The sequence below is a fragment of the Zootoca vivipara genome, chromosome 6, assembly GCF_963506605.1.
Source record: "Zootoca vivipara chromosome 6, rZooViv1.1, whole genome shotgun sequence".
Taxonomy (NCBI): domain Eukaryota; kingdom Metazoa; phylum Chordata; class Lepidosauria; order Squamata; family Lacertidae; genus Zootoca; species Zootoca vivipara.
Window position 1 is genome coordinate 20,512,605 of NC_083281.1, and position 27,397 is coordinate 20,540,001.

Here is a 27,397-nt window from a genome sequence, read left to right on the forward strand (position 1 = left end):
GTGGAAAAGGATGAAGAAGATGGTGAGCATTTCTTCCTTGTAGGAATGCAGGCAGGGGAAGGTTGGCTGAGGTTAGGGGGGGGGCAGGTGCCCCATTCACTCTGATGGACCAGCCTCAGTAGACAAATGTTAAATACAAATGTGGACTTTCAAGCTGAGCCTCCGGCCACACTGCTCTCTTTTTGGCAGTTTGTTTATCTTGAAACCACATGGCCGATCGGCTTGGCCAATAACTTTTTTCTTTCTTTCTTTTTTTTTTTGGAAGCAGGAGCTTCCGGTGCCAAAAGACCAAGGAGGGGAAGGGAAGGGGGCTGTGTGTTCCGGTCATGACAGCCCTCCTTTCTTTTCCTGGAATTGGAAATCCTTCCTGATCCCCCCCCATCCCTTTCCTCTTCAAAAGAAATGAGCCTGGAAGCCCCGAAACCGAAAGCTGAACCTGGTGCTGCGGGAAAAGATGCAGCAGAAGGAGGAGGAGGAGGAGGCAAAATTGCCCAGGGAGAACTCTTCCAACCTGAGCCCTGCCTTGAGGAGTTGGGGCAATTTGGAGAGGGCACACAGCTAAAAGAAGAGCTGGGTAAGGGGCCGCTGAACTCCCTACAGGGTTCAATTTCTTGGTGAAGTTAAGAGAAATTCCCCATCATACTTCTGTGATGAAAGAGGGGGAAACAAGCAAACAAAAACTGGGATCTTTCCCACTCTTCCTGGTGCATGTTTAGGTACCACAGATAATTCTGGATCTGTGAGTAGGGATTGTTTAGTAACTGTGCAGTACCTCCACATTGGGCTGCTAACTATTTTAAAGACCAGCAGATATTAGCACAGGTGAAACTTTTCAGAGGATGGAGGGAAGCATCTGTACCCTGGGAAAAAACTTCATGTACGGCACGAATGGGAAACCTGTTGCCCTCCAGATGTTCTTGGACTCCAAATCCCATCATCCAGGACTATTTGCCATGGTGACTGGGGCTGATGGGAATTGGAGTCGAGCAGTGTTGGGGAAAAACAATTTGGTCTCTGGGTTTTTGCAGACCATTGGGCTGCTCTGCAAGACACAAGTGCAAAGGAGGCTGCTTAATTTTCTTATCGGTTGGCACGCAACTTCATTGCCGCCAAGCTATTGTTTTTAAGGATTATAAAGCAACCTTTAATAATAGCCTTAAAAGCGGGTGGGTGGGGGTACACAGCAGACGTTTATAAAGTTAGGAGTGGAAAAAGTTGATGGGTTAGAATTATTTTCTTCTCCTAATACTAGGAGCTAATTAGCAAGTAGGCTCAGGGCTGGTGTTAGGAAGTAATTTGTCGCCCAGCTTATTATCTTGTAGAATTCACCTCTGTGTGGAGGCGCTGGCTTGGCTTGCTTTTTGAAAAGGCTTAGTTGTCAGAATTCATGGAAGGCAGGTTTCGGAATGCACACCAGTAAGCCATGGCAGCTAAATGGAACCTCCAGCTGCAGAGGCAGTCTACTTTGGAGCAACAGGTGCTAAGGGGAAGGCTGTTTTTCCTTCATGGCCTGCTTGCTCACGACCTTTCCAGAGAAGCACCTGCCTGGCCACCTCTGGAAGCGGAACAACTGGGTGTGCATGCAGGCCTGATCCTGCCTGGAGCAAGAAAGAGAAAACGAGTGTAGGAAACCAAGTCTCTCTCTCTCTCTCCCCCCCCCCACTCAGCCTGGCACCTGTTGCCTTACTAAGTACAAGGGAGCGTCTGTTTGCTTTTCCTTTCTCGGTTCTTGGTTGTTGTTGTTTTTTGCTGCGTTTTGGTGTGTTTTTTTTAACGCTTGAGAGTAGATCCTGCCCTTTACCGCTAGGCTGGGGGGGCTTTCCCGTTCCATTGAGCATGACTTCATGACAGCCAGCAACCAATCAGGAAGCAGCAGCCGGCAGAGCAGGGGAATTCCAAGAACCCTCAAAGCTAAAAAAAAAAAATAATAGACAGATGGACAGAGAAAAATTTGGGCTTGAGGGCTGACCAAGGGGGGAATGGAGCTCAGGGCCAGGTTATGAAGAGGCCTGGAGTGAGACAGGAGCCACTGCGATTGCCTCTGTGGCAGAGGAAAGAGATGCTGGCTTCCCCCGCTCTAGGTATGGGGCAGCTGGAGTGAAATAAGTTCCAGGGGGGAGAGGGCGTGTGTGACTTTTCAGTTACCGGCCCAGGGGTTGGGGGCACTGTGTTATTGTCTAGGCAACAGAGTGGGTCGCTGGGAGGCCTGGGGACGGCAGGAAAGAGTCACTCTGCTGTGCCTCTAAATGCCGGAAACCGCAGGAGGCGAGGGGGAGAGTTGCTCGGATCCTGCTTGTGGGTTCCCCACATTCATCTGGTTGGCTGCTGTGAGAGCAGGATGCTGGACTTGATGGGACATTGGTCTGATCCAGGAGGCAATTTATTATGGGGGGGGTATTTGGGGTGGAGGTGGGGTGGGTTTATCTGCTTTTCAACAGCACAGGTTGAAATCTTGCTGCCTGCTCATTTCCACACACTGATAAGCTTGCTGATTTCTGCATTTCAATCCTGTACTTAAAAGAACAGGAGCCGGCGTGTTTGGGTTCTCTTGGTCCCTTCTCTAGCCATGTGGCGATCCTGGGGGCATCCCTTTTCTGCAAAGGCAGGGGGTTCTTCCTTCGCCGCCCCCACTTCACACAAGAGGCTCCTTAAGTAAAGGGCAGGGAGGTTTATTATGTGGGTGGGTGAACGAGCATGAGTGTGTGTTTTGAGTTTCTGGATGCGGGCAAGTCAAATCAATTTTATTTGCTTTCTCAACGTTTTGAAGCAGATGTTTCCTGCTCTATGAATGGTCATTTGGTTTTAGGAAGTTTGGTCTTCATCCTGACCCTTTAGTGCCAAGCTGGTGGCTCTGTTTTTAAAGACGTTTTGATCATCCCGTCTTGCAAATGGGCTCACATCTGACTGTGGTGAGCAAGAATTGTCTCCAGGTAACCAGACAGCAAAATGTTGAGCCACCTTAGGTGTATGTAGACAGGTAGACTAGTAGGGTGGTTTTTTTTTTTTTAAATGGTCTAGTGGCTTTGCAGATTTCTTCAAATCGCTCTGGTTTCTTATGAGGTGTTTTTAAGTAGGGAATGCATCTTGATACTACTGCAACTTAAATGTGCAAGACCCTAGCCGTTGGTGTTTGGAGATCCCTTGGAGGTGGCATGCTCTTAGAAACTATACGCTTTATGGCAGTGAAATGGGAAAGTGAACAAAATATGGATGTTTCTGTCTCCAATGTTGTTGTGAGAACAGGATGGCCCATTGGCCTGATCAAGCAGCGCTTGCCTGATTTTCTTATGTTTATTATTAAAGCAAAGAGTAGATATTTGGCCCTAGAAGGTGAATGGTGCAGTCGACGATATATCTGTAGCTTGGAAGAATTCTAGGGCAGTAAGAACGCATTAGGTTACAAGGCGATTAATAAACCAATGATGATGACAACGGCAGTTTGTTAAAGGTGCTGGGAGTTACAGCTCTGCGAGGGGTGAACTACAGCTCCCATGATTGATAGGGAGAAAGCAGTGTGCTTTAAATGCATGCTTGTGTACACAGCCTTTAGCTTCAGACCTTCTTTACCCCTGCAATTCAGGCACTCTTAAAAAGGGAAGGTGGTTTTCTGGGTACTGAATTTGAGGATGCAAGGGAGACTAAACCAGCTGCCCAGGTGAAAGAAAAGGACAGGCTGGTCTGCTGTTGCACCTTGAACAGCCACCTTGCTGAGTGGCTTGAAGATGCCATTTTGAATTTCCCACGATGCCCTGGAGCAACACTGAACCTGGGGCATTGTGGGTTGTTTTAAATGAGGTCTGTGTTTAAACATTGCTGATTGTACTTGGCCAAAGGCCTTTTCTAACACGGGGCCGGCCCGCCTCCATTGGTCTCCCCTGGCTATGAACACTTTTTTGGTGGAAAGGGCCTGGAAATTATGGTAGAATGCAGCTTCCCAACACATTGTTTGTCTTCACAGGCTCCTCCTTCCCAGCTTCCAGTTTGTCCATCATGCAGCCCACGGCAGAGACGGCTGGTAAGGACTGCTTGCATTCGGTTCACGTGTATCCCTTTGATGAACTTCTTAGAAATCCAGAGTTTAATTCTTCTTCTGTTAGCAAGGAAAGAAAGAAACAAAAAAAACAAAAAACTGAAAGGCTAGGAATCATTGTTACTGTTATTACAGTGGTACCTTGGTTTATGAACACAATTGGTTCCGGAAGTTTGTTCATAAACTGAAGCGTTCATAAACTGAAGCGAACTTTCCCATTGAAAGTAATGGAAAGTGAATTAATCCGTTCCAGATGGGTCTGCGGCGTTTGTAAACCGAAAATTCATAAACCGAGGTTCCACTGTATTTGCATTTATTGTAGGGTCCCAGGCTGGGTTACAATACTTTAAAGTTTTTGTGCTTTTAGGTTTGTTTGTTTTAAAAAAAAGACTTTTCAAAAGTCTTAAATTATTGCTGTTAATTTTTTAAATAAATCCCTCTTCCCAGGGAACCCCTAATGACCATTTAATGAAGGCAGGGCTGATGAGTTATAAAGTTATCTGCTGGGTTGTGAACTCCTAACTGTTCAATATGTGCAGATAGGCAGAATATGTTGTGATTTGATTTAAAATACTGATCTTTCTTTCTTTTCTTTCCAGATGAATTAGGTAAGGTATTCTGGGGCTTAGGGCAGAGTCGTGAACCAAACTTCAGGTGAGGAAAAAAAAAATCAATATTAGGATGATATATTCTTGACATATACAAGGAACATACAGTAAGTGCATGTGGCTTGGTTCACGTTTAATGACCAAAGCATGGTTTGCGCTTCAGAGCTTAAGCACATGTCCTTTACTTCCTGGTTCAGCAAACCGCTATTTGACGTTACATCCACAGTTTGCTTCCAAACAAGAACTGGAAACAATAGTTTGATTAACATTCCTCTTTGGGAGGCAAACCATAGTTTGCTGATTCAGATGTAATGACAAATCATGGTTTGTGTGAACCAGGAAATAATGGAGGGAGGGGAGGAGCAGGAGCACAAAGCCCATTCAAGATGGCAAAATCATGGTTTGACTGTTGCATCTAAACCAAGTTCTCTGTGTATGTGTGGAGGACCAGTTGGTGGTTAAAGTACTGATTCGTACATGTGTGCATGTCCCTTAGTGTCACATAACTCAATGACTTTAATCTAAACACATGAACTAGATTCTATGCACCAGTACCATGTTAAGAGATAGAGATTTGTCAGACAGTGCCCTGTCCTGGCTTCTGATTTATGACCGACCTCCAACTATAGATTAAGGATCGAGACTTTAAGATTCTCACATCAAACACGACATTGATATATCCTGATTTTGGATTAGCATGAACTCGACCCACTTAACGACATTTAATGCTGTAACAGATTATTGCTTTGTAGCTTTAAGTTTGTTGTTGTTGTTTAGTCGTTTAGTCGTGTCCGACTCTTCGTGACCCCATGGACCATAGCACGCCAGGCACTCCTGTCTTGCACTGCCTCCCGCAGTTTGGTCAAACTCATGTTCGTAGCTTCGAGAACACTGTCCAACCATCTCGTCCTCTGTCGTCCCCTTCTCCTAGTGCCCTCCATCTTTCCCAACATCAGGGTCTTTTCCAAGGATTCTTCTCTTCTCATGAGGTGGCCAAAGTATTGGAGCCTCAGCTTCACGATCTGTCCTTCCAGGGAGCACTCAGGGCTGATTTCCTTAAGAATGGATAGGTTTGATCTTCTTGCAGTCCATGGGACTCTCAAGAGTCTCCTCCAGCACCACAATTCAAAAGCATCAATTCTTCGGCGATCAGCCTTCTTTATGGTCCAGCTCTCACTTCCATACATCACTACTGGGAAAACCATAGCTTTAACTATACGGACCTTTGTCGGCAAGGTGATGTCTCTGCTTTTTAAGATGCTGCCTAGGTTTGTCATTGCTTTTCTCCCAAGAAGCAGGCGTCTTTTAATTTCGTGACTGCTGTCACCATCTGCAGTGATCAAGGAGCCCAAGAAAGTAAAATCTCTCACTGCCTCCATTTCTTCCCCTTCTATTTGCCAGGAGGTGATGGGACCAGTGGCCATGATCTTGTTTTTTTTGATGTTGAGCTTCAGACCATATTTTGCGCTCTCCTCTTTCACCCTCATTAAAAGGTTCTTTAATTCCTCCTCGCTTTCTGCCATCAAGGTTGTGTCATCTGCATATCTGAGGTTGTTGATATTTCTTCCGGCAATCTCAATTCCGGTTTGGGATTCATCTAGTCCAGCCTTTCGCATGATGAATTCTGCATATAAGTTAAATAAGCAGGGAGACAATATACAACCTTGTCGTACTCCTTTCCCAATTTTGAACCAATCAGTTGTTCCATATCCAGTTCTAACTGTAGCTTCTTGTCCCACATAGAGATTTCTCAGGAGACAGATGAGGTGATCAGGCACTCCCATTTCTTTAAGAACTTGCCAAAGTTTGCTGTGGTCGACACAGTCAAAGGCTTTTGCATAGTCAATGAAGCAGAAGTAGACGTTTTTCTGGAACTCTCTAGCTTTCTCCATAATCCAGCGCATGTTTGCTATTTGGTCTCTGGTTCCTCTGCCCCTTCGAAATCCAGCTTGCACTTCTGGGAGTTCTCGGTCCACATACTGCCTAAGCCTGCCTTGTAGAATTTTAAGCATAACCTTGCTAGCGTGTGAAATGAGCTTTAAGTTTACAATCTCTGTATGACTATATGTATTCTTGTTTTTGCAATTCAATATTTGATTTGTGAGTAGGGATTATTCTCACTATTGAATCTTATATTGGCCTGAGTTCTTGGTCTGTTTTTTATTGGTGCAATTACTAACAAGAACTCCAAGTGTTTCAAGAGATGCTGGTGGGGCAGGGGGCACGCGCTGCTTTTGTGTATTCTACTTTGCGTTGTTCTCCTCCCTTCCCACTCTGGGCTCTCTTTGGCTATAGTGGAGGTTCTGCTGCGGCTGGTATCTCTAGTCCTAGCGTCTTGTAGGATTGTTCTATAAAGATGAAAAAGAAGACTAAAACACAAGGAAACAAGTAATGCCGAAACGCCATTTCTTTATTTCCATGTCACTTAAACGAAGCACTGTTTTTAAATCTCCCAAACAGCAGCAACAAAGAACAGTAGTGAGTACATAAGAATAGCTTTGCTGGCAGGCCTTTCTGGTCCAGTGCTCTGTTCTTACAGTGTCCAGTCTGATGATGCCTCTGGGAAGCCCATCAGCAAGGCAAGAGTGCAACATTGCTTGCCCCATCTGTGATTCCCAGCAAGTGGTATTGCCTCTGATTCAGAGGGAGCAGATAGCCATCATTACTGGTAGCCATTGATATGCAAATTCATGGAGGTGAAGGCAAAACTTTTTTTTTAAAAAAGTTTTTCTTTATACTTTTCAAATTTATACATTTCATTAGTTTTACAATCATTTTAACATTTCAAAGTTTGACTTCCTTCCCCCTCTTTCTGCGGTTCCTTAATTTTTTAAAAAATATCTTCCGCATATCCAAATTCATTTAATTTGATTTCTTGAGATGCACGAAGTCCAAGGCCATTCAGAGTTTTAAACGTGAACATCAATGCTTTGAATGGAACCTGGAACCTAACATCTCCCTGCTCTCATTCTGCCTTCTAGAAATCATTGATGAACTGATTAAGGAAGATGGCTTCGAGGTGGATGCTGCCTCGCTTCCATCCAGGCTCTCTCTTAACGGGCCAGCCGAGCTGATCCCCAGATGCTCTAACTTAGCATCACCAGCCAGAATGCAGAGACCAGCTGAGCCGATGGGCATGAGCCTGTTGCGGCCCTACGGCTCCTCCTGCTTCTCAGCCTCCTTAGCGCTGCAAGACCCGTCCCCTTCCCAGCTCTCTCAGAACCTTAACAACTTGACGCTAAGGCCCCAGCTGGTTCCAAGGGGGACGTCCCTCCCATTGCTGCCCAGTAGCAGGTGCTCTGATGACTCGTGGCCCCCTCCCCACTCTTCCCTGCGTCCTGGGATGTCCCGAGAGCAGGTGGAGGACGTCACCCAGGAGCCGCCCAAGCTGGTGATCACAGAGCAACCCAAGCAGAGGGGAATGCGTTTCCGTTACCAGTGTGAAGGCAGGTCGGCTGGAAGCATCTTGGGCGAATTCAGCACCGAGACCAACAAAACTCTGCCGACCATTGAGGTGAGTGGTGTGTTTCGTCAAAGCCCAGATTGCAGCCAGCCGTCATTTAGGGAAGCTTTTAATGTTTAACAGATTATTTCATTTCATTTTTCTGTCGGAAGCCGCCCAGAGTGGCTGGGGAAACCCAGACAGATGGGCGGCGTATAAATAATAAATTATTATTATTATTATTATTATTATTATTATTATTATTATTATTATTAAAAAAAAGATCACCTTTGCCAACCTGCTGCGCTGCAGATGTTTTGGACTACAACTCCCATCGTCCTTAGCTCACAGGACCCTGTGGTCACAGACGATGGGAGTTGTAGTCCAACAACATCTGGGGACCTGAGGTTGAGACAGGCCGTGTTAAGGCCAACAGGTTGGTGAAGGCTGTGTTAAGAATTGCACAGAACCCATGAAAGTCTTGCCATTTACGGCCCGTGGGCTCCTTGGTGGTGGCCCCTGGAAGAAGGCCTCCTCCTTCTCTGTTTGTTTCTCCAGCTGCAGAACTTTGCAGGCATTCCAGAAGCGAAGGTGACAGCATGCTTGGTGTGGAAGGATTGGCCTCACCGGATCCACCCCCACAGCCTGGTGGGGAAAGACTGCAACAATGGTCTTTGCGAAGTGACACTGAAGCCCCGAGCCAACCCCAAGCACAGGTAACAACGCCTGCATAGAGTTGGCTGCAACACTGTGTTTGCTGTGGGGTCTGTTAAAGGTGCTGAGAGTTGTTAGGGGAGCCCTTTTTCCTTCTCACATAGCTATAGTTCCCGGAGGTCCCTGTGGAGAGGGGTTGATAGTTAAAGCACACTGGGAATTGCAGCTCTGTAACAACTCTCAGCACCCATAACAAAACTCGGCTCCCACTATTTTTTGGGGAAAAGCCATGGCTATTTAATGTGGCATGATACTGTTTTAAGTGTATTGTGCCAATAGGGCCTAACTTATGCAGGGGATATTGTGTTAATAATAATAATAAATAAATATTTTTTATTTATACCCCGCCCTCCCCAGGCAGAACCGGGCTCAGGGCGGCTCACACCAATAAAATTACAATAAAACATAAAAATCAATTAATTAAAATACAGATTAAAATACAATCTTAAAATTTAAAATGCAACCTCATTTTAAGTAGTCCATAAATCCAGCCATGAGGGAGGAAAACACAGGGGTCAGACTAAGTCCAACCCAAAGGCCAGGCGGAACAGCTCTGTCTTGCAGGCCCTGCGGAAAGATGACAAATCCCGCAGGGCCCTGGTCTCCTGTGAAAGAGCGTTCCACCAAGTTGGGGCCAATACTGAAAAGGCCCTGGCCCTAGTAGAGGCCAATCTAGCCACCTTATGGCTCGGGATCTCCAGAATATTGTTGTTTGTGGACCTTAAGGTCCTCCGTGGGGCATACCAGGAGAGGCGGTTCCGTAGGTACGGGGGTCCCAAGCCGCATAGGGCTTTAAAGATTAGGATCATGGAATTGTAGATTTGGTCCAAGCCCCTGTAGTGCAGGAATCTCGACTAAAGCATACATGACAGAGCCAACATTTGCTTAAAAACCTCCAAGGAAGGAGAGTGCATGAAGGGAGTCTATTGCCCTTTCAAACAGCTCTTACCTTTAGAAAGTTCTTCCCAATATTCAGTTGTAATCTCCTTTCTTGTAAATTGAAGCCATTGGTTCAGGTCCTAGCTTCCAGAGGAGGAGAAAACAAGTTTGCTGTATCTTCCATGTGCCAGCCCTTGGGATATTTGAAGATGGCTCTCAGATCTCCTCTCAGTTTCCTGTTTTCCAGGTTAAACATACCTAACTCCCTCAACCATTCCTCATAAGGCTTGGTTTCCATCTTGGTTGCCTTCCTCTGCACATCTTCCAGCTTTTCAGTATCCTCCTTAAATTGTGGTGCCCAGAACTGGACACAGGACTCCAGGTGTGATTTGACCAAGGCAGACTGGAGCGGGACTATTTCTTCCCTTGATCGGGACACTATAATTTGTTGATGCAGCCTAGAATAGCATTAATATTTTTTGCTGCTGCACCACACTGTATTGTGTGCATGCGTACATGATCTGACTTACTTAAATAAATTTAAGATAACCATATTTGGAGATGATGGTGATGAGGGATTGAGGATTGGAATTACCATTTTGTGATATTACAAATATTACACATTACGGCAGTGGACAAAGCTGCATTATAACTTTTGAATAAGTGTGTTTTTAAAATAATAATAAATGAGATGATCTGGGAGTAATTGAAGGGGAATCCGACTGATTTCAAGCAGGATCTGTTGGGGAAAGAATTGAGCAGCAAATGAATTGAAGATGAACTGCAATTGAGTGATCTGAGGCAGGGTACAAAGGGTGCCAGTTGAATGAATGGCTTCTTTGAGTTATTTGGATAAGAAATAACTTGGTTTGCTTTCCGTGACATTTGCAGTCAAAGTTTGCAGCTGTGCATACGAAACAGCACATGCAAATTCTGTGCAAACGTATGCCTATTGGCCTGTGCTCGAAATCTTGTAAAGTTCTTAGTGAGTATGCTCTTGATCCCCACTGTCTCTGGTCAGGACCGAAAAAGAGCAAGATGCTGAGAATTGCAGACAACATTGACCTAATGGACCAATGTGGTTTAAGGCAGCTTTTCTCTTCCCTTGGAACCAAAACGCCTCCTTTGGTGGCAGCTTTCTGGTTTCCTGAACCCCAAACTCTCCTCTGATTGCTTTGCAGTTTTAACAACCTTGGGATCCAGTGCGTGAAGAAGAAGGACATTGAGGAATCCATAGAGAAAAAGCTGCAACTTGGGATTGATCCTTTCAAAGGTATTGCAGGGTGGGAGCTCTCATAGGCCACCTTGAGAGGCTGGATTGGTCATAGTAGCTCCTGCAGGACTAGAACCAAAGTCTGGCGGCAGAGGCCTTTGTGAGTTGGGGAGCCTGTTGGCCCTCCTGATGCTGGTGGAATGCGCACCCTCCAACACTATGAAGCCCAAATCCAGGAAGCCATCTTCCTTTTTTAAAAATCACATGAGCATGGTGGCCATTTTGGTTGCTGTGACCTGCTGCGCTGCTGATGTTTTGGACTACAACGCCCATCATCCAATGTTTCTCCGAACCTGAGGTTGCAAAAGGACGTGATTGCGAAAGGTTGTGATTTTGTGCCGATGTTCCCCCCTAAAAAAGTCCTTTTGGGGGGCACAGCACCCTAAAATGTGAGTTTGGGGACAGCATGTGAGATCACAGCCCTGGAAAAGTTGTTTTTTTGGGGGGGCGGGCGGGTTGGATCGTGCCGCAAAATTGCACGAGATCGCAGCAGCCAAAATGGCCGCCGCCCTCTCACAATAAAAATGGAATGTCCCGTTTTTTCGGGATACTTTCAGGGTATGGGAATGCAGCTCCTATCATCCCACCCTGGCTAGGTTTGATGGGTGTTGGAGCACAATGACATCTGGAGAGCCCCCATTCCTGCTCTGAGGGCTAGTAGGCCCTCTAAACCAGCCCTTTCCTTGTCATCTTGCAGGGCCTGCTTAGCTCCTGCTCATCTTCTGATTGTCCAGAAGCTGTATAAAAATGGTTCCAGATCAGGATTCCAATCTAAGATATTCTGCCAGCTGCCAATCATTCTTCCTGACCCAGTCTCCCATTTTTCCTCGCCCATTTTGTTCTCTTAGAACTGATTCAGCACCTGGGTGCAAAAAAACCCCACAACCCTGAATAGTAAATATCTGCATGGGGAGCAGAATCGCCAATGGTTGCATACAAAGATTTTAAGGACTCCTGCGAAATAGGCTACTATTGTGGATTATCAGCAACCTTTCAGCTTTAAGTGAGAATATCATAAGACCTCAAGGACAATATGGTCATCATTATAAATGATATTCTACTAGTTATAAATAAAATGATTTTTCAAAATGCCACTATCCACTAGTATTGATAACAGTAATTCCAGTGGATGTGAATGAAACAACCCAAATTTGTACACTGTGTGTGCGCTTAATTGTAGTTTTATTTAATTTTGTTGTTTTTCTTTGTTGTTCTTGTGTATAATGATTATGATGCTGATAATTAATATAAATATAATTTAAACCCCACCCATCTGGCTGGGTTGCCTCAGTCACTCTTATCAAGTGGCTTCCAACACATATAAAAACATAATAAAAGGTCAAACATTGAAATCTATGGTCCTATTTAAATAAATAGTTTTCTAAATATAAAAGGTGCAAAGTCCATACCTATAATGGGCCAAGTCTTCCCTGAAATAAACATGGAACAAGCAGTTGGGATCCTGCCTTTATTATTATTACGGACCTCTGCTGGAGTACTCCCTTTCTATTTAATGGCATCTATGAATCATGAGCCCCCCAGCTCTGCCCCTGTCTTAAAGAGGGCTTTGAAAAGAGTTATGGGGCTGTTGTTTTCACCAAGAACCAGTGCTATGATACTTAATAGGAGTGGAGGGAGACATAATTGTATTCTGTGGACCAAGCCCCCCAATGTTTACTTCTTATTGCTACTAGTACTGCTACAATTATTATTTATTAGATTTATTGGGGACTTATTTATACAAACCAACCCTGGCATGAATGAAAAACAGGTAAAAGACAATCCTAGCTTTAAAAGACCGGATTAAAACCTCCCACCCGCTCAAAATGGCCACAGATAATTGAGAGCCAAAGGGCTGGTGAAAAATAAATGTTTTTGCCTGGTACTTAGGGTTTGTCATATTCCCCAAAGTGAAGATCAGGACAAAGTGCTTGAGGTTTTTTTTTTTTTTAGCTTCAAAAAATATCCTAAGAAACAAAATGTTTTGGGGGCTTTTCTTTGATTTTTAAAGCAGCTTTTTAAATAAAAAAAATAACCCTACTTGCCACACATCTGGGTTTTCCCGGCATTTTGCCAATTCAGCAAAAAATCTGCTTGGACGCCATTTCGCTGCCCAATTCCCAAGCGTATCAAGGAAAGCCCGAATGTAAGGCAGCCCTACGGGTGCCTAAAGCTATGTACAGTAATGGTGGCACCAGGGGAGCCTTTCTGAGGAGAGCTTTCTGTCAATGGGGAGCCACCACTGAAAAGCCCCTGTTCCTGCGCATATACAACAAATGTGTTTATTCTGTGCTTGGTTTGCTCTTTCTGTTTCTCACTTTTTCTCTCTCCTTGTGTCTCTATATAGCTGGCTCATTAAAAAATCACCAGGAGGTCGACATGAACGTGGTCAGGATTTGTTTTCAAGTCTCCTACCAAGATTGCACAGGGAAGACGCGGCACCTCAGCCCTGTTCTTTCAGAACCCATCTTTGACAAGAGTAAGCAATGGGGAGTATTGGAAGGTGGTGAAGTGGGCAAGTGGTTATTTCTAGCTGTGGCTACAAAGGAAAATAACAAGGGCAAGTAAACAAACACCAAGGGGTGGGGGAGCAGAGACATGGTATTAGGAATCCAGCCAATCCAGTGATTTTTGTAGGATTGAGACCCTACAAAGCCCAGAAAGTGGATTGTAGTTAGTGGATAGGAGGGAATGACACACTGCACATGAGCAAAAGCGTTATATTCTGATCTGGGGAGAAGCTTTGGGGTAAAGCAAGCTGGTTGCTTCAGGACCATGGAGAGCTCCTGGTGAGAAACTTGTTCCAGTAAGGGTTGGAAGTCAACAACAGCCTCCAGTTCTTCCTCGTGGAGAACTGGAGTCCATCAAAGGGTCAATACCCTGGACACTTTGCCTGTAACCCATTGGTCTCCTGTGCCATTGGATCATTGAAGTAAAGTGGGAGGCAGTTTCTTGGGGTTGGGGTGAGGGGAAGGTGCCTGTGAGCTTTCTGTCTCCAGGTATATAGGCCCTGATGCTGTAGGATGGTTCAGCAGGTGCCTGCCTGCCTACCTGCCTTCCAGCCTCAGGTTCAGGGATCCTCTGATCATCAGCCTCAGGACCAAGAGCTCAGTACAGCTCCTTAACCCACGACACTTCAGCTTTCAAATCAGTGTCCTGGTCACTGCTGGACTCCACAGGCCCTGTGAATTTGCTTTTCCAAGGAGTGAGCCCTGACATCGGAATGGGTTTTGTATCTTAGCCTTGGATGGTTGCCCTTTAAAGGAAGGTTCCTCCCATGCACCCCTTGCTATGTGTACGATCTGGGCTTTCTCTGGGGAAGGTCCCTTTCAGACACACGGGGCAGAAAAGAAAACACATGTGGTTATGGGAAGCAGGGTCAGACTCTAACACTGTGGGTCTGGGTACATGCAGAATCCACAAACACGTCAGAGCTGAAAATCTACCGGATGAATAAGGAGTATGGCAGCTGTACGGGTGGAGAGGAGCTCTATTTGCTGTGTGATAAAGTCCAGAAAGGTAAGTGAAAAGAACCCCCAGGGATCTTTCATGGGTCTCATTCCCCAACACATCAGGCTGGCTGAGCTTGTTTGGTTGGGTGCCTGTTTTGCTGCTGTTCTGAACTGCAGGCCCCAACGAGGGCCCGTGAGAGTGGTTTGATGCAGGAATCCCAAAGAGGGATTTCAAAAATGCCAGAATGGCCCGTTCTAGGGCTTTATTAAAGAAAGGTGTCAACTTAACAACCCAGAGTGCAGAGTCTCACTGGCTTTGCAGATGCAGGACAGACACCGCAACAGTGAGAGGTTGTCATGACTTGTCCACCCCCAAGCAAACATATTTGCACGAACCAGCAGATGTCATTTTACCCAGAACCTCCCAGGACACCTGGCCGGTGAGGCCATAGGTAGCAGCTATCCAAAGCTTCTCCCCTCTCCGGGCCTAGAGCTCAGCATCACAAAGTCTACAGATAAGCATAGCACACATCAAAGCAAGTGAATATAAACATATATGAGCTCATTCTTGCAACTGCTGCCAATTATTCTGGGGTTATCTTGACTACTAAGATGGTGCATGAAGGGCCTTCCGGAACATTTCAGCTTTGGTTCAACACAACCGTGAGGAAGACAGAGAGGTGTGATGGGTTCAGCTTCCCTTCTTATGAGGAGGCAGAGCTCTTCTTTCTTTGGTGATCCCTCGTAGCCGAGTAAGATTGTCTTCCATGAACGCAGTCTTAGCAGTGAGTCCGTAAGTGACTGTGGAGGCCAGTTCTGGACCTGCACATCCTTCCAATGGGGACATAGGTTTCTGGCTGGGAGTTGATCATGGTGAGGGTTTGCCAAGCATGCCTTCCTCTTGGCACATTTCTCTTTTTCGTCCTGAGTTTGAGCATCTTCAAAGCCCGTGACACCTTCGTTAAAGGCTGTTCTCCAACTGGAGAGCTCGCAGGCCAGTGTTTCCCAATTGTCGGTGTTTATACTACTTTTTTTAAAAGATTTGCTTTGAGAGAGTCTTTAAACCTCTTTTGTTGACCACCAGCATTACGCTTTCCATTTTAATGTTCAGAATAGAGTAGTTTCTTGGGCAGACAATAATCGGACTTCCTGGAGGGGCAGACTTCCTGGAGGGGAAGACCTTCTCTAAAATGACCTTGCCTCTGTCGTCCTTGCAGAAGACATCTCCATCATCTTTCGAAGGGACAAGTGGGAGGGGAAAGCTGACTTTTCGCAGGCCGATGTTCACCGGCAGATTGCCATTGTCTTCAAGACGCCACCGTACCAGCACCTTGACATTGTGGAGCCGGTGGAGGTGGAGGTATACCTCCGCCGTTTGACAGACAGCGTCTCCAGCGACCCCTTCAACTTCACCTACCTGCCAAAGGACAATGGTATGATGGGAGCATAAGAAATTGTCTGGTACCAGGTCAGGCGGTTGATCCATCTAGCTTAACACTGGCTGGCAGGGTCTTGGACAAAATGCACCTTCCCTTTCACTTTATACCATTTCCTTTTAAGCAGAGGTGCCAGAGATCAATCACGGGAACATCTTTGTGCAAGGCATGTACTCTGTCATTTAGCTATGGCACTCTCTCATTCCTTAATGCAGGAATGGGGAGGTTGTAGCTCTTTGGAAGTTTCTGGATTCCCAACTCCCATCAGCCCCAGCCAGGCCGACTGATGGGCAGGGATGATGGGAATTGGAGTCCAACAACATCAGCAGGACCACTGGTTCCCTAGCACTGCATGAATGCAAGAACCAAATTAATGCTCCCTGGGGTCTGGAGCCCTTAAAGCAGATCCCTTTATTTTTTTTTATTAAAGATTTTCTTGATTTACAGAAATATATGCAATGTCTCTCGTAACATTTTTACAAATTGGTTTCATTTGCTGAGACATTGGGAAGAAAGAGGGGGATAGAAGTAGATAGGGGGAGATGGGTGGGTCAGGTGATGTTTCTATTTTACTTAATATATGTGGGGCGGGGGTTGTCGGCGTCACTTGAGCAGGTTCTCTGTTGTTCCCTTGTGTTCCTTTGGTGGTGAGAGAGGTTGGGGTTGGCCTAGGGTACGATTGTTCATTTGTGGTTGGCTGTGGTGGTCTTTGTTTCGTGTGTGAGTGGGGTGGGTGGGTGTTTTGGATCAGGTTAGCCATATTGATTTGGATACTGCTGGTGGATTTTTGTCATTGTCTTGTTGGGCTGTGTATGTGATAAAGGGGAACCATACCGGGGTGAAGTCATCTTCTTCTATTTGTCCCCGTGTCAGTTTCAGCTTATTGGTTAATTTTTCTAGTAGGGCTGTTTCCCATACTATTTGGTACCATTGGTCCATGCTTACTCCTGACAGGTCTTTCCAGTGTCTGGTTATGGTGCTTCTGGTTGGTGAGAGTAAGTGGTTTATGAGTTCTTTGTAGTGTACTTGGACATTATTGTCTTGGGAAATGTTTAGTAAGGCCAATTCTGGGGTCATTTCTAATGTTTGCTTGGTTATTTTACTTATTTCCCGTATGGTTGTCCAGAATAGTTGGATTTTGGGACACTCCCACCACCTGTGGAAATATGTGCCTGTTAAGGTGCACCCTCTCCAGCATTTTGGTGAGGTTCCTAGGCGTATTAGCGCTAGTTTTCTTAGCAGATCCCTTTATTCAGCTGCTAAAATCTTCTACAGTTCAAACAAATGTTTTGTCTCCGCCTTCCGTATGCAGTGGGAAATTTGGAGCAGCTTCCTCTTTGAATTGCTCATTTTCTCACGGGTCTCCGCGAATTCTTCAGAATGAGGAATTAAGTTTTCATTGTGGCTTTCACAAGTTTCTAGTCCTCGAGGTTGTGAAGAGAAGCTTGGTGCCTGGGGGAAACACCTAGCGGAATCTCAGAAAGCTAGAGTGGGTGGCTTGTTATCCATAGGAAAAACAAGAGGGTGCTGGCGACTAATTTAAGTGAAAGTGAAATGCAAAAAATAAAAGAAAAATGTACTTCTTTGCCAAACCTTTGGATCAATCTTTCTGCAGACGCTTACCGGGTCAACAAAAAAAGGAAGCAAGGCATGCCCGATGTCCTAGAGGAGCTCTCTGGCCCAGGTTTGTATACTTGGCAGCAACTTGGTTTGCTACCCAAGGGGTCACGGATATGTTTTGCAGAATCCGCACACTGTGGACGGTTGTGTCCAAGTTCTCTTTTGCCTTTGTTTCACCAGACCCTCACGGGATCGAAGCCAAAAGGAAGAGAAAAAAGCCAGGGTACATGGACCATTTCAACTTGACTCCATCTGCAGGTCAGTCCGGCCAGGCTAAGCCAAAGCCTGCCTCTGTTTGAGGCCTACTGAGTTCCAAACGGAATATTGTGCAGTAGTACAGAAAATGATCAAAGAGGGTGAAGCGCTGGTACCACCAACCCCTCTCCCCAAACACACACCAGGGGCTTCCCATAATGTTTCGAGGACCCAGTTTGCGGGCAGAGCCGATGTTGTGGTGAGCCAGTGTAAAAATGAAACCAAATCTAGGCCTCTGACAGCTCTCCTTCCACTGTCAGAAGTAGTGTGCTTCTGAAGACCAGTTGCTGCAAATGGCAGGAGGGGATCCAGAAGGTCTCTTATTATTTCCGATAGCTATTCCATATCTGCCAAGTCCGGGTCGTAAATATCCGGGATCGGCAGCGCGCGCATGACCGGAAGTTGCGTGACGCAACTTCCGGTGGCGCTTCGCCCTTCTATGGGCACCAAAAAATGGCGGCGCCAGCGCCGGAAGTCGCTTCCGCGCATGACCGGAAACACGTAAAGCGACTTCCGGCGCCGCCGGCGCCATTTTCTGGTGCCCATAGAAGGGCAAGCAGCACCAGAAAAATGGCTGGGTAACAATTGCATTCTCCTCCACAGTCATAGCTGCCAAGTATCCCGATTTAAGGGAAAATACCAGGATTTTCCGCTAAACGGGAGACCGCCGGGAAACGGTAAGAAAAAAGGGGTTTTCCCGGCGGATACGGGATACTTGGCAGCTATGGCTATTCTTCTTTTGGGAAAAAGTCACTTGAGTTGGCTATTCTGGAATCTCCGCCCCCGCAAAATGCTTAAAAAACTGAGTCAAACCCAAGGAGAAGGTTTGTTGGCAGAGTAGCTAAATTGCAGCTAGGAAGCAAAATAGTGTGCAATACTGACTCTTTCCTTGAAATTAAAACAGCGTCCAAACACTTGTTAAAATATACAAAAGCTTTTACTTGCAGAGCATATAGGTAAAGAAGAATATATGCAAAGTATTCACATTCTCATGCTTATCCAAGCATGGGCTTAGTTTTTCTTAGTTGGAGATTACAGCTTCTTCCTTAAACAGTCAAACAAACTGTGTTTCTTTCTTGCTTCCCAGTGCTTGCTCTCAAGCTAAGCCATTCTGAGAGGCTTCCATTTTCTCCTTCCAGCAGACTTCTCCTTACTGCTTCTTTGGGAGAACATCAATTTCTGTTCTTCTTTCTGTCACATACATTCACACACTAGCAAGCATCTCCCCTTTATTGCGTTTAGAGAAGAGTTATCTAACACGGCTCTCTTCTTCAGTGTTGACGAGATGCAGCCATTACAGTTCAAGTCGCTCACACACAAAATAAGATGGAGAATAATAATAATAATAATAAATTTTTATTTATACTCCGCCAGTCAAAAACCCAGTCAAAAACTGGGCTCAGGGCGGCTCACACCAACAGAATTACAATAAAACATAAAAACAATTAATTAAAATACAGATTAAAGTACAGTATTAAAATTTAAAGTGCAGCCTCATTTCAAGTAGTTCATAAGTCCAAGCCATGAGGAAGGAAAACACAGGGGTCAGGCTGAGTCTAACCCAAAGGCCAGGCGGAACAGCTCTGTCTTGCAGGCCCTGCGGAAAGATGACAAATCCCGCAGGGCCCTGGTCTCCTGGGAAAGAGCGTTCCACCAAGTTGGGGCCAGTACTGAAAAGGCCCTGGCTCTAGTAGAGGCCAATCTAGCCATCTTATGGCTCGGGATCTCCAGAATATTGTTTGTGGACCTTAAGGTCCTCCGCGGGGCATACCAGGAGAGTAAGATACCTCCCACGTGACGAAGGAATGCTTTGATGGTGTTTCCTGCTTGGCAGGAGGTTGGACTTGGATGGTCCTTGTGGTCTCTTCCAACTCTATGATTCTATGACATGAGAGTTACTGGGGAACATTCCAGGATTAACCACACAGGGATGCATTTAAGCACCCCCCCCCAATTTCAGGGTTTGCTAAGCAGAAAGATCTACGCCATGTTTTGTGGAGCCTGTGACTGTTCTCAGATGTCCCCGAGTAGCGTTAATTTCCTTGTTCCGGTTGCAGATGGCTCCTTGACCGGTTCGGAACACAGGAATAGCCTGAGCAACTTGGAGCGTATCACCGTGCCGGACCTGTTTGAGGACTACAACCTGGGCCAAGACTTCTCTTCCTACAACGGCCCTACCTTGAACGATATCCTGCTGCCAGCTGCTATGGACTTCCCAGATTCCGCAGAACAAGAGTTCCTGCTGGATGCTTATTCCGTCCACTCTGGCATTTCGGCCCCCTTCCCGTTCCCTGTGGATTTTGACCCAGAGGGCACGGCCAGTTTGGTGGGGAGCAGCATGTTCCCCAGCCAGTACAAGGAGGCTGAAGCACGGCTGGAGATGGAGACCAAGCTCAAGTCAACAGACAGCGCTGCAACCTTGTGAAGGAGCGTGGGCCCACCATGGCCTGCGAGGGAAGGTAGCAGAGAGATCCCTGGGCAAAGCAAACAGGGATGTTTTCCCTACTGGCAGACTGAAGAGGGGGAAATTACATTGATCTCTATCGGGGATCCTTGACAGGCTTCCCTTTGGGAGATAAGACATGGCATGAATGGAAGGAAGGAAGATTGTACAGTACTAAGATTGCACTAATAACTGAATTGCGGGGGGGGGGGAGGAAATGCCCTCAATGTTAGCCCCCTGCATTTGGCTTCCTAGTTTCTCTTCCTCAGTTTTCCCTATCTGTAAAATTGGGTCAACAACACTGACTTGTTGTGCTAGGGCAAAAATGTCAGACTAGCAAATGTAGTCTTGTTAGTTTCATGGTTGTACCCCTAAGGCCTTTCCCCCTGCTTAAAGATTTATGCCGATCTGTCTTGGAACATTTTGTACTTTTTGCAAAGTCCGCGCACACTGCAATAGCTAATGGTCAGCCTTGTGTTTTGGAGTAGCTCAGGTGCTTGATCTAACATAGATACGTAGCGGTATATTCCACAAGGACATGTCTTTCAATACATTTATGAAGTCATAAGACTTTGCTGTTGGTCTACCTGGTGTTGCCCTAACAGTGACTCTCCGGGGTTTTCTCTCTAGCTGCTGCAGAGATCCCTATCTAGAGGTGCCAAGGATTGAATGTGTGACTGCCCACATGCGATGAATGTACTTCTCTAATGCTGAGTTACAGCTTCTCCCTCTCATCTTCTCTGTGCGAAGCAAGCCTCTTGGGGCTGAAAGCTTGCACCACTTTTAAACAGTGCACTTGAGGCTATCTGATGCGGCTAGGTCCAGAGAAAACAGACAGCATTACAAGCCAGGATATTGTTGGGTGGGAGGCTGAGCTGCTCTTTCCCCTGTATATCATGTCACTAGCATGGAAGTGCTTATGGTACATCGAAATCTTTTTAAAATATCCATGCCCCTAGGCAGGTGTATTGTAGAGCTGAGGGGAAAATTTGCTCACAGTAAAAAAATTGGTGAGCACCTAACGTTGTTGTGCATTTCAGAATGTTCCTTGTAACTCTGTACCCCTGCCTACTGGCCAGTCAGAATCTTGCTGAGCTCTTTCATGGTTGCTAAAGGTTTCTTAAGGCATTGCCCAGGCACTTGTCAAGCCTATCTGTCCAGCCTTAGGGCCCAGAAATTTAGGGTGCTTCCAAAAAAGGACTTAATGCTCTGAATGGGTCACTGAGATATTGCAAACAGGTCATTGGCAACCATTTTTGTTTTTCTGTTTAACTTTTTTGGGTTTTCCCTGCAAAGGGGAAATCCAGATTTAATGGAGGGGAGGGGAGAAAAAGGCTGGCATTTTGATGACAGAAAAACAACAATGCATGTGTTAAGGAGCAAGTATTATAGGCCTTGACTTGACTCTAACATCCTGAGTGTAAGTTTTTTGACATTCGGAACCAGAAAATCATGGTGTGTTTTTCCTAATGGGTTGCATTGTAATTAAATCCTAGTCATAGTAGACCCACTGGAAATCAATTGGCCTAAGTTACGGTAGTCAAGCTACCAGAAAAAGGGATGCAACCTTTCTAAAAAAAGCTCATCCTTGGAAACAGAACAAATCCCTAGAAAGAGGATAGCACCATAGTAGCTTCCCCCTGCCTTTTTCTCCTTTTTGGCATTTGACAATGAAACTGTTGCAAGGCACCATGCTGAATTTAGAAGATATTACCACCTCCTCTGTACTGTACTGGCAAATGTTTTTTTTGTGGCATTCTCCCTTCTTCAGTAACTTTCTGCTTCTGTAACTTTAAAAGCAAATGTTGCCCAAGGTTAAAGGTTGCAGTAGCTGAAATGATTTTGATGTTGTTATAATAATGGGGAAAAACCCACTTGATTTCCAACCCCCAACCCCCCCGTCACATAATCACTCTTAAAAAAAGCATTTCAAGGTGTGTAAGGAAAATAAATCTTCAAAAGCTGTCACAGAATCTGTAACCAGGCAGGGAGAATAATTTATACATCTTGGGATGGTGGTAATGTTGGATGGGTCCTTTTGAACGAAGTACTGTATCTTCTCTGGGCTTACCTTTCAAATGTATGCATTATAACTGGCTTAATTTTAGCCCTGTCACCTGTTTTCTGTGCCAAGGCTGAGCCCTGGAAAGATGTGAAGTATTAATAAATCAGGCACTGCTTCTGATTGTGTATGGGGCTTGTTTCCTTGTCAGTTGCTAACCTCAAACAACACTGGATGCTCACAGACTTGCCCTTTTCGGGTGGGATTCAGTCCCATATCAGCAAGTTCAGATTGTGCAGTTAACGCTGAGGTGGAGCTATTTCACAGCAAGCCTACTTCCCCAGAGGACTGGACTTTTGCCATAAGGAAAGTGAGGGGGAAACACAGTTGACAGCGTAGGATAATGCTTGCTTTGACACAACTGTTTTCTAGCCTCCCCGGAGACAAATCCAGGTGAGTATTCAATAAGCAGGTCATCTGGAAAAGCAGCTCCACACTTTTTGGCAGTTAGGGAGCAGAGATCTTGAGTCAAAGGAGGTGTCTTCCAAGGGCAAGTTTATTTCAGCCCTGGCACTTTTGCTGGGCAGGTCAACCCCACCCCTTGGGCCTAGAATTATGCTTTTTTAAAAAAATATATATATATTTTGATAATTGTGTCTCACCTTTCTTCAATTATTGAGCTCAAGGTGGAATTTCCAGGTATCTTGTTTATTTAATATTTATATCCCACTTTTCTCTCAAGTTGGGCTTCAAGGTGGTTTTTACAAACGTTTAAAAACATCAATTATAAAATACAGAATAATAAAAACAAAACTGGTTAAAAACAGCAATGGCAATGCATATCTGAAACCAGCAATTTAAATATAATTTGCCCCAACAGGAGCCTAGTGATCAGCATTGTCTGCACCCTATTTTCCATAGACCTGCCTGAGCAGGTAGGTCTTGGCCTCCCAACATATGGTAGTTGGAGCCAACCTAACCCCTCTTGGGAATGAGAGCCACAAACTTGGATGGCTTTAAAACAGGATTAGCCCTTGGCTCAGTTAGCTAGAGCGTGGTGCTGGCAGCACTAAGATCCCCATACGGGGCCGCCTGCATATTCCTGCATTGCAGAGGATTGGACTGGATGACCTTTGGGTGCCCCTTCCAACTAGGATTCTATGACCAGATGAGGCCATTGGTTGATACAGCAGGGCTATTAACTTCTTGCGCTGCCGTTCAGGGGGCTAAACCTGGCTTTCCGCCCCTTTCTGCCTTTCCCCAGTGCATATTTATGGATTATGGGATAGGATTCGGATCCGTACCCCAACCGAGTTTGCGCCTGCACGGAGGCTTCCTTGCGATGCTCTTCCACCTACTGCCTAGCAGAGGGGGATGTTCCCAAAGAACGGAAGGCGGGAGGGCTGAGGGGCGCTGTGATTGGCCGGCGCGGCCACCGGTCACGCGACACACTCCGGACGAATGGGGACCTCGGCGAGGAGGTATACGCTCTGTCCCCTCACGTTCCCAATGCTCTATGGCCCTTGGGTGCTTCCGGTTCCGGAGTGGGAGCTGCGACTTTTGGGGCGGCTGAGGAATGGCCTCTCCTGTCCTCTAATCGCGAGCTGGCTGGGGCTGGTGGCTGAGGGGACCGTTTTGACAGGGGAGCCCTGCTCTCTCGCTCTCTCTCAGGTGAATGGGGCCTGGTCGCTTGTGGGGAGGAGGGAGAAGCAGCCCGAGGGAGGGCGCTGTCCTGTGAGAGCCCCTTTGGCCTCAGGCAAAGAGGATATAAGATAGTAGAGAGACATCTTGATATTGCTTAGAGATGTGTATTAACATAACATAAATGCGTGGTTGCTGGGGGGGGGCTGTTTTGACACGTCAGCCCTGCTCCCCCTCTCATAATCTAATATATTAATATGTTATTCTAATATATTAGCAGTATATATTCATATATTAATAATATATACTATATTCCATTCCATACATGGGAATTATTGGGGTGGAATATCTCATTCTTCCCCTTTCTACTATATATACACTCCACCCCAATAATTTCCACATTTTGATTATATATATTTATATTAATATCTATCTATCTATCTATACTGCATACATACAGAGAGAGGTATGTGTGTACACACACACACACACACACACACACACACACACACACACACACACAACCAATACATATGTGGGAATTATTGGGGTGGAGTATTTCAGTTTCCCCCTTTCCACAACAGAGGTTGAGATACCCAGTTCTCAGGAGCCAAAATATAATTTTAAGAGTCAGGTCTGCCATTAAAGGGCCATTTAGGGAGGAAGGGGAGATATAAAAACATATTGAGGGCTAGCACAATTTTTTAAAAATACATCTTTCAGGATTCACTTTTCTTCCGCCCTGCACCTCCAGCAGGACGATTTTAAGCACCTCTGGATTTCCCCTAGTTTCAGACAGCATTCCTGCTGTGGAGTGTTGTTTTTTGCTAAAAAAGGAGCTTTGCAGGATCCAGTCGTAAGAGTCTGTCTTCTCTCAGGCTCACAGTGTTACAAAAGGAATGATGCACAAGGAAGAGAGGGGGCAGGGGGCAGGGGGAAAGAAAAGAAAGCTACCTCAGGAGCCAGTTCTTAAAGAGATTGTTTCTGGCTGGGGTGGAAATAGTTCAGTTGGGGCCTGTCACTTGGTGGGTGACAGTTGGGAAGAATAGCCAGCTGCAGCTGGTGTCTGCAGAGGTGACAGGACAGCATTGCTTTCTGCAGCCCCATGGAATGGCTGCCTCCGGGTGATTGTTAGAATAGAATAGAGTCAGTAGGGATGTTACTGTGGATTAAGACTTTATCCAGACTATTGAGGAATTATGACAATAAATGTTCACTGCTGTCTCTTAACTCTGTTTTTTGGTGGGAGGGGTTCCTGTGGTGTTACTGTTAAAAATTGATGTTGATTTAAAAAAGAAAAAAAGAAATTGTGGGTTGTATGCATCTAAATGCTACTTGGAGTAGACCACTGGAAACTAATGTACCTAAGTTAGTCATGTCCATTAATTTCAGTGGTTCTACTCTGAGAATGGCTAACATTGGCACCAACCTTGTGTGTGCAAATTGCTGAAGGACATTTTGGTATTAAGCAACAAATCTATTATAAATAGTAAAAAATCAAGGGGATATTGCTGAAATTTTCAGCAGGCACACCCAAAGGTGTACCTAGCTATATGTATAGCTGAGAAGATAATATTAAAGTTCTCTATCTGCCTTAGAATATTGTTCATAATGTTATATACTATGTGAAATAATCCTAGGTGTGCTGTTTGCCAGGTTTGTGCCACAGTATCATATTTTATTTTTATGTGGCTGTCTTTTCGTCTTCCTTCCCACCAAGTGTGTTAGTGTCATATTTTTCTGTAATGCTGATTTTTAATTTAATTATGCTTATGGTCACTTACTAACTATTCCAGCATCACTGATTTCCTGTGAGTTCTTTTCATCCCACATCCTTCACCGTGGCTGTTTTGACTCTAGTTCATAAGTTAAGGCTTATTTCGCTTTCCTGAATGAGACCTACTGCTCCCTTTTTGTCTTTTCAGCTTTTTAAAGGAGTACATAGAGACTCCTCTGAAAATGGCAAGCTGTGCCTCAGCTTCCAGAGAGGTAGCCATGGTTTAATCTGTTGCAGCAGAAGCAGAAGCAATGAGATCTGTTAGAAATGTAAAAGACTTGTGTGTGTTGTGGCATCAGCTTTCATGAGCTAGAGTTCATTAGATCAGGTGCTTTTCATGATGTGGACTCTGACCCAGGAAAGCTTATGCTTTAATAGAAGTGTTGGTCTCTAAGGTGCCACAAGATTCTTTATTGTTCAATCAATGGCTCAGTTTCCTAAAAGCGTCATGGTAGGGCTAGGACTTTCAGAGGTCTGTGGTGAATGAGGTTTCTCTTTTTTTCAGGTGAGTCTGAATAGTGATGGGATGCAGCTTGCACACAAAAGCTGTTTCAGTTTGTCAGCAGAATTCAAAAGGCACTCGTGCCTCTGCTAAATGCTGAGTGTGTGCTTTCACGCACATGTGCCCTCTTTGCAGGTAGCCAGGTGGCTTTTTAATTGTTTGAGAGCACCTTCTCCTTCACCTACTGAGCTGATTTCAAAAGTCCAAACTAACAGTGTCCCAAAAAGGTGAGGCAGAGTGAACCTCTCCTACCCACAAGTTGGGAAGTGCAGAAAGATGGGAAGTGTGTTCAGCTTTCTGTCTTGAAAAACAGCCCCGATTCCCTGTGCTTCGGCTAATTGCTTTGAGTTTTGGTGACTGCAGCCTGAATAGAATAGCTTTGCAATGCTGTTGGAATACAGAGTGGCACCTGGAGGTCAATGGGACCACATCTTGACCCTCCTTGTTCTACTTTGCCTCCCGATCAGTATACGGTAGTAGCTGCAGAGTACAGTAGCTGCAGTAATAGGACGAGTGAGAGAGCAATTGGGAGAGAGTGTGAGATAGGAATTTGCTACTCCCCTTTCTGAAATAGATGAACTAGTTGCTGACTAGGCTACTAGCTTAGACTTTGCCAAATATTTTGAAGATGGGAGTTGTAGATGATCTTTTTGGTGTCTGTAATTCCTTGGCTTTTTTTCCTTTTGAAGGATTTAAACAGACTGGATTTTATTTATTTTTCAACAAGAGAATAGCATCACTCCAATGTGTTGCCATACAGAAATATTTAAGTCCACATGAGAAGTATGTGTTCTACAGATAGGAGTGGTTCAGGAGCTTCCATAGGCTCTGCAGTAGCCTTCCTCAACCCTTTGGGATTTGCAATCCCAGACATCTGAAAGTCACCAGATTGAGAAGGCTGCTCCAGGGGTTTGCATGCCCTGTCCAAGTGACTTGCATTTGGTGTGCAGTTTTAAATTAGAAACAAGCAACGTTTCTAGATTTCATGGTGGTTTGGAAATGTTTCGCGAATCCGTTTGCTTGTAGAAAGAATACCCAGATGAGGACGGGTTTCTGCATAGCATTTTTCTACATGTAAGGTCCCCACTTGGGTAAAAAGATGCACATATTTTGTAACGTAGGAGTGGCTACTACACCAGCAATTTTCTTGGAGATGTCAACCTGATAGATGATTTGCTTCTTAGCAGCTTATTTGATTAAATTTAAATATTTTTGTATATCATACAGGTTTCAGTATAGAAATTTCACCTTTCGATATTAATGTGAGATTTTTTTCCTAAAAAGCTGCCACTCATGTTAAAAATGGCCCTCTTCTAACAATAT

General features: G+C 45.3%; 2 protein-coding genes across 4 annotated transcripts in view; both read left to right on the forward strand.

The window, feature by feature from the left end:
- Positions 1 to 591: 591 nt before the first annotated feature.
- RELB (RELB proto-oncogene, NF-kB subunit) lies at positions 592 to 22,760 on the forward strand. Its single transcript, XM_035120146.2, has 12 exons — positions 592 to 2,081; positions 3,959 to 4,015; positions 4,630 to 4,638; positions 7,620 to 8,152; positions 8,639 to 8,796; positions 10,855 to 10,946; positions 13,294 to 13,425; positions 14,361 to 14,465; positions 15,616 to 15,831; positions 17,450 to 17,518; positions 17,635 to 17,712; positions 19,767 to 22,760. The coding sequence occupies exons 1-12, from the start codon at positions 2,000 to 2,002 to the stop codon at positions 20,132 to 20,134; spliced, it is 1,899 nt and encodes a 632-aa protein (XP_034976037.2). The 5' UTR covers positions 592 to 1,999; the 3' UTR covers positions 20,135 to 22,760.
- A 907-nt stretch (positions 22,761 to 23,667) lies between these two features.
- Positions 23,668 to 27,397, forward strand: part of CLASRP (CLK4 associating serine/arginine rich protein) — a 29,143-nt gene continuing 25,413 nt past the window's right edge. For 2 of the 3 annotated variants that reach the window (XM_035118384.2, XM_060275583.1), the window contains exon 1: positions 23,668 to 23,825. The gene's annotated coding sequence lies outside the window, so the exon portion shown is untranslated. The remainder of the gene's footprint in view (positions 23,826 to 27,397) is intronic. The other variant, XR_004692761.2, reaches the window with a different exon arrangement.

What these genes read in the sequence shown, in the direction of transcription:
- RELB (XM_035120146.2), top strand. Translation starts at nt 2,000, where the DNA reads ATGAAGAGGCCTGGAGTGAGACAGGAGCCACTGCGATTGCCTCTGTGG. An exon ending in CGAGCCAACCCCAAGCACAG is followed by an intron (nt 8,797 to 10,854) that starts GTAACAACGCCT and finishes ATTGCTTTGCAG; the next exon opens with TTTTAACAACCTTGGGATCC. An exon ending in AGAACCCATCTTTGACAAGA is followed by an intron (nt 13,426 to 14,360) that starts GTAAGCAATGGG and finishes GGGTACATGCAG; the next exon opens with AATCCACAAACACGTCAGAG.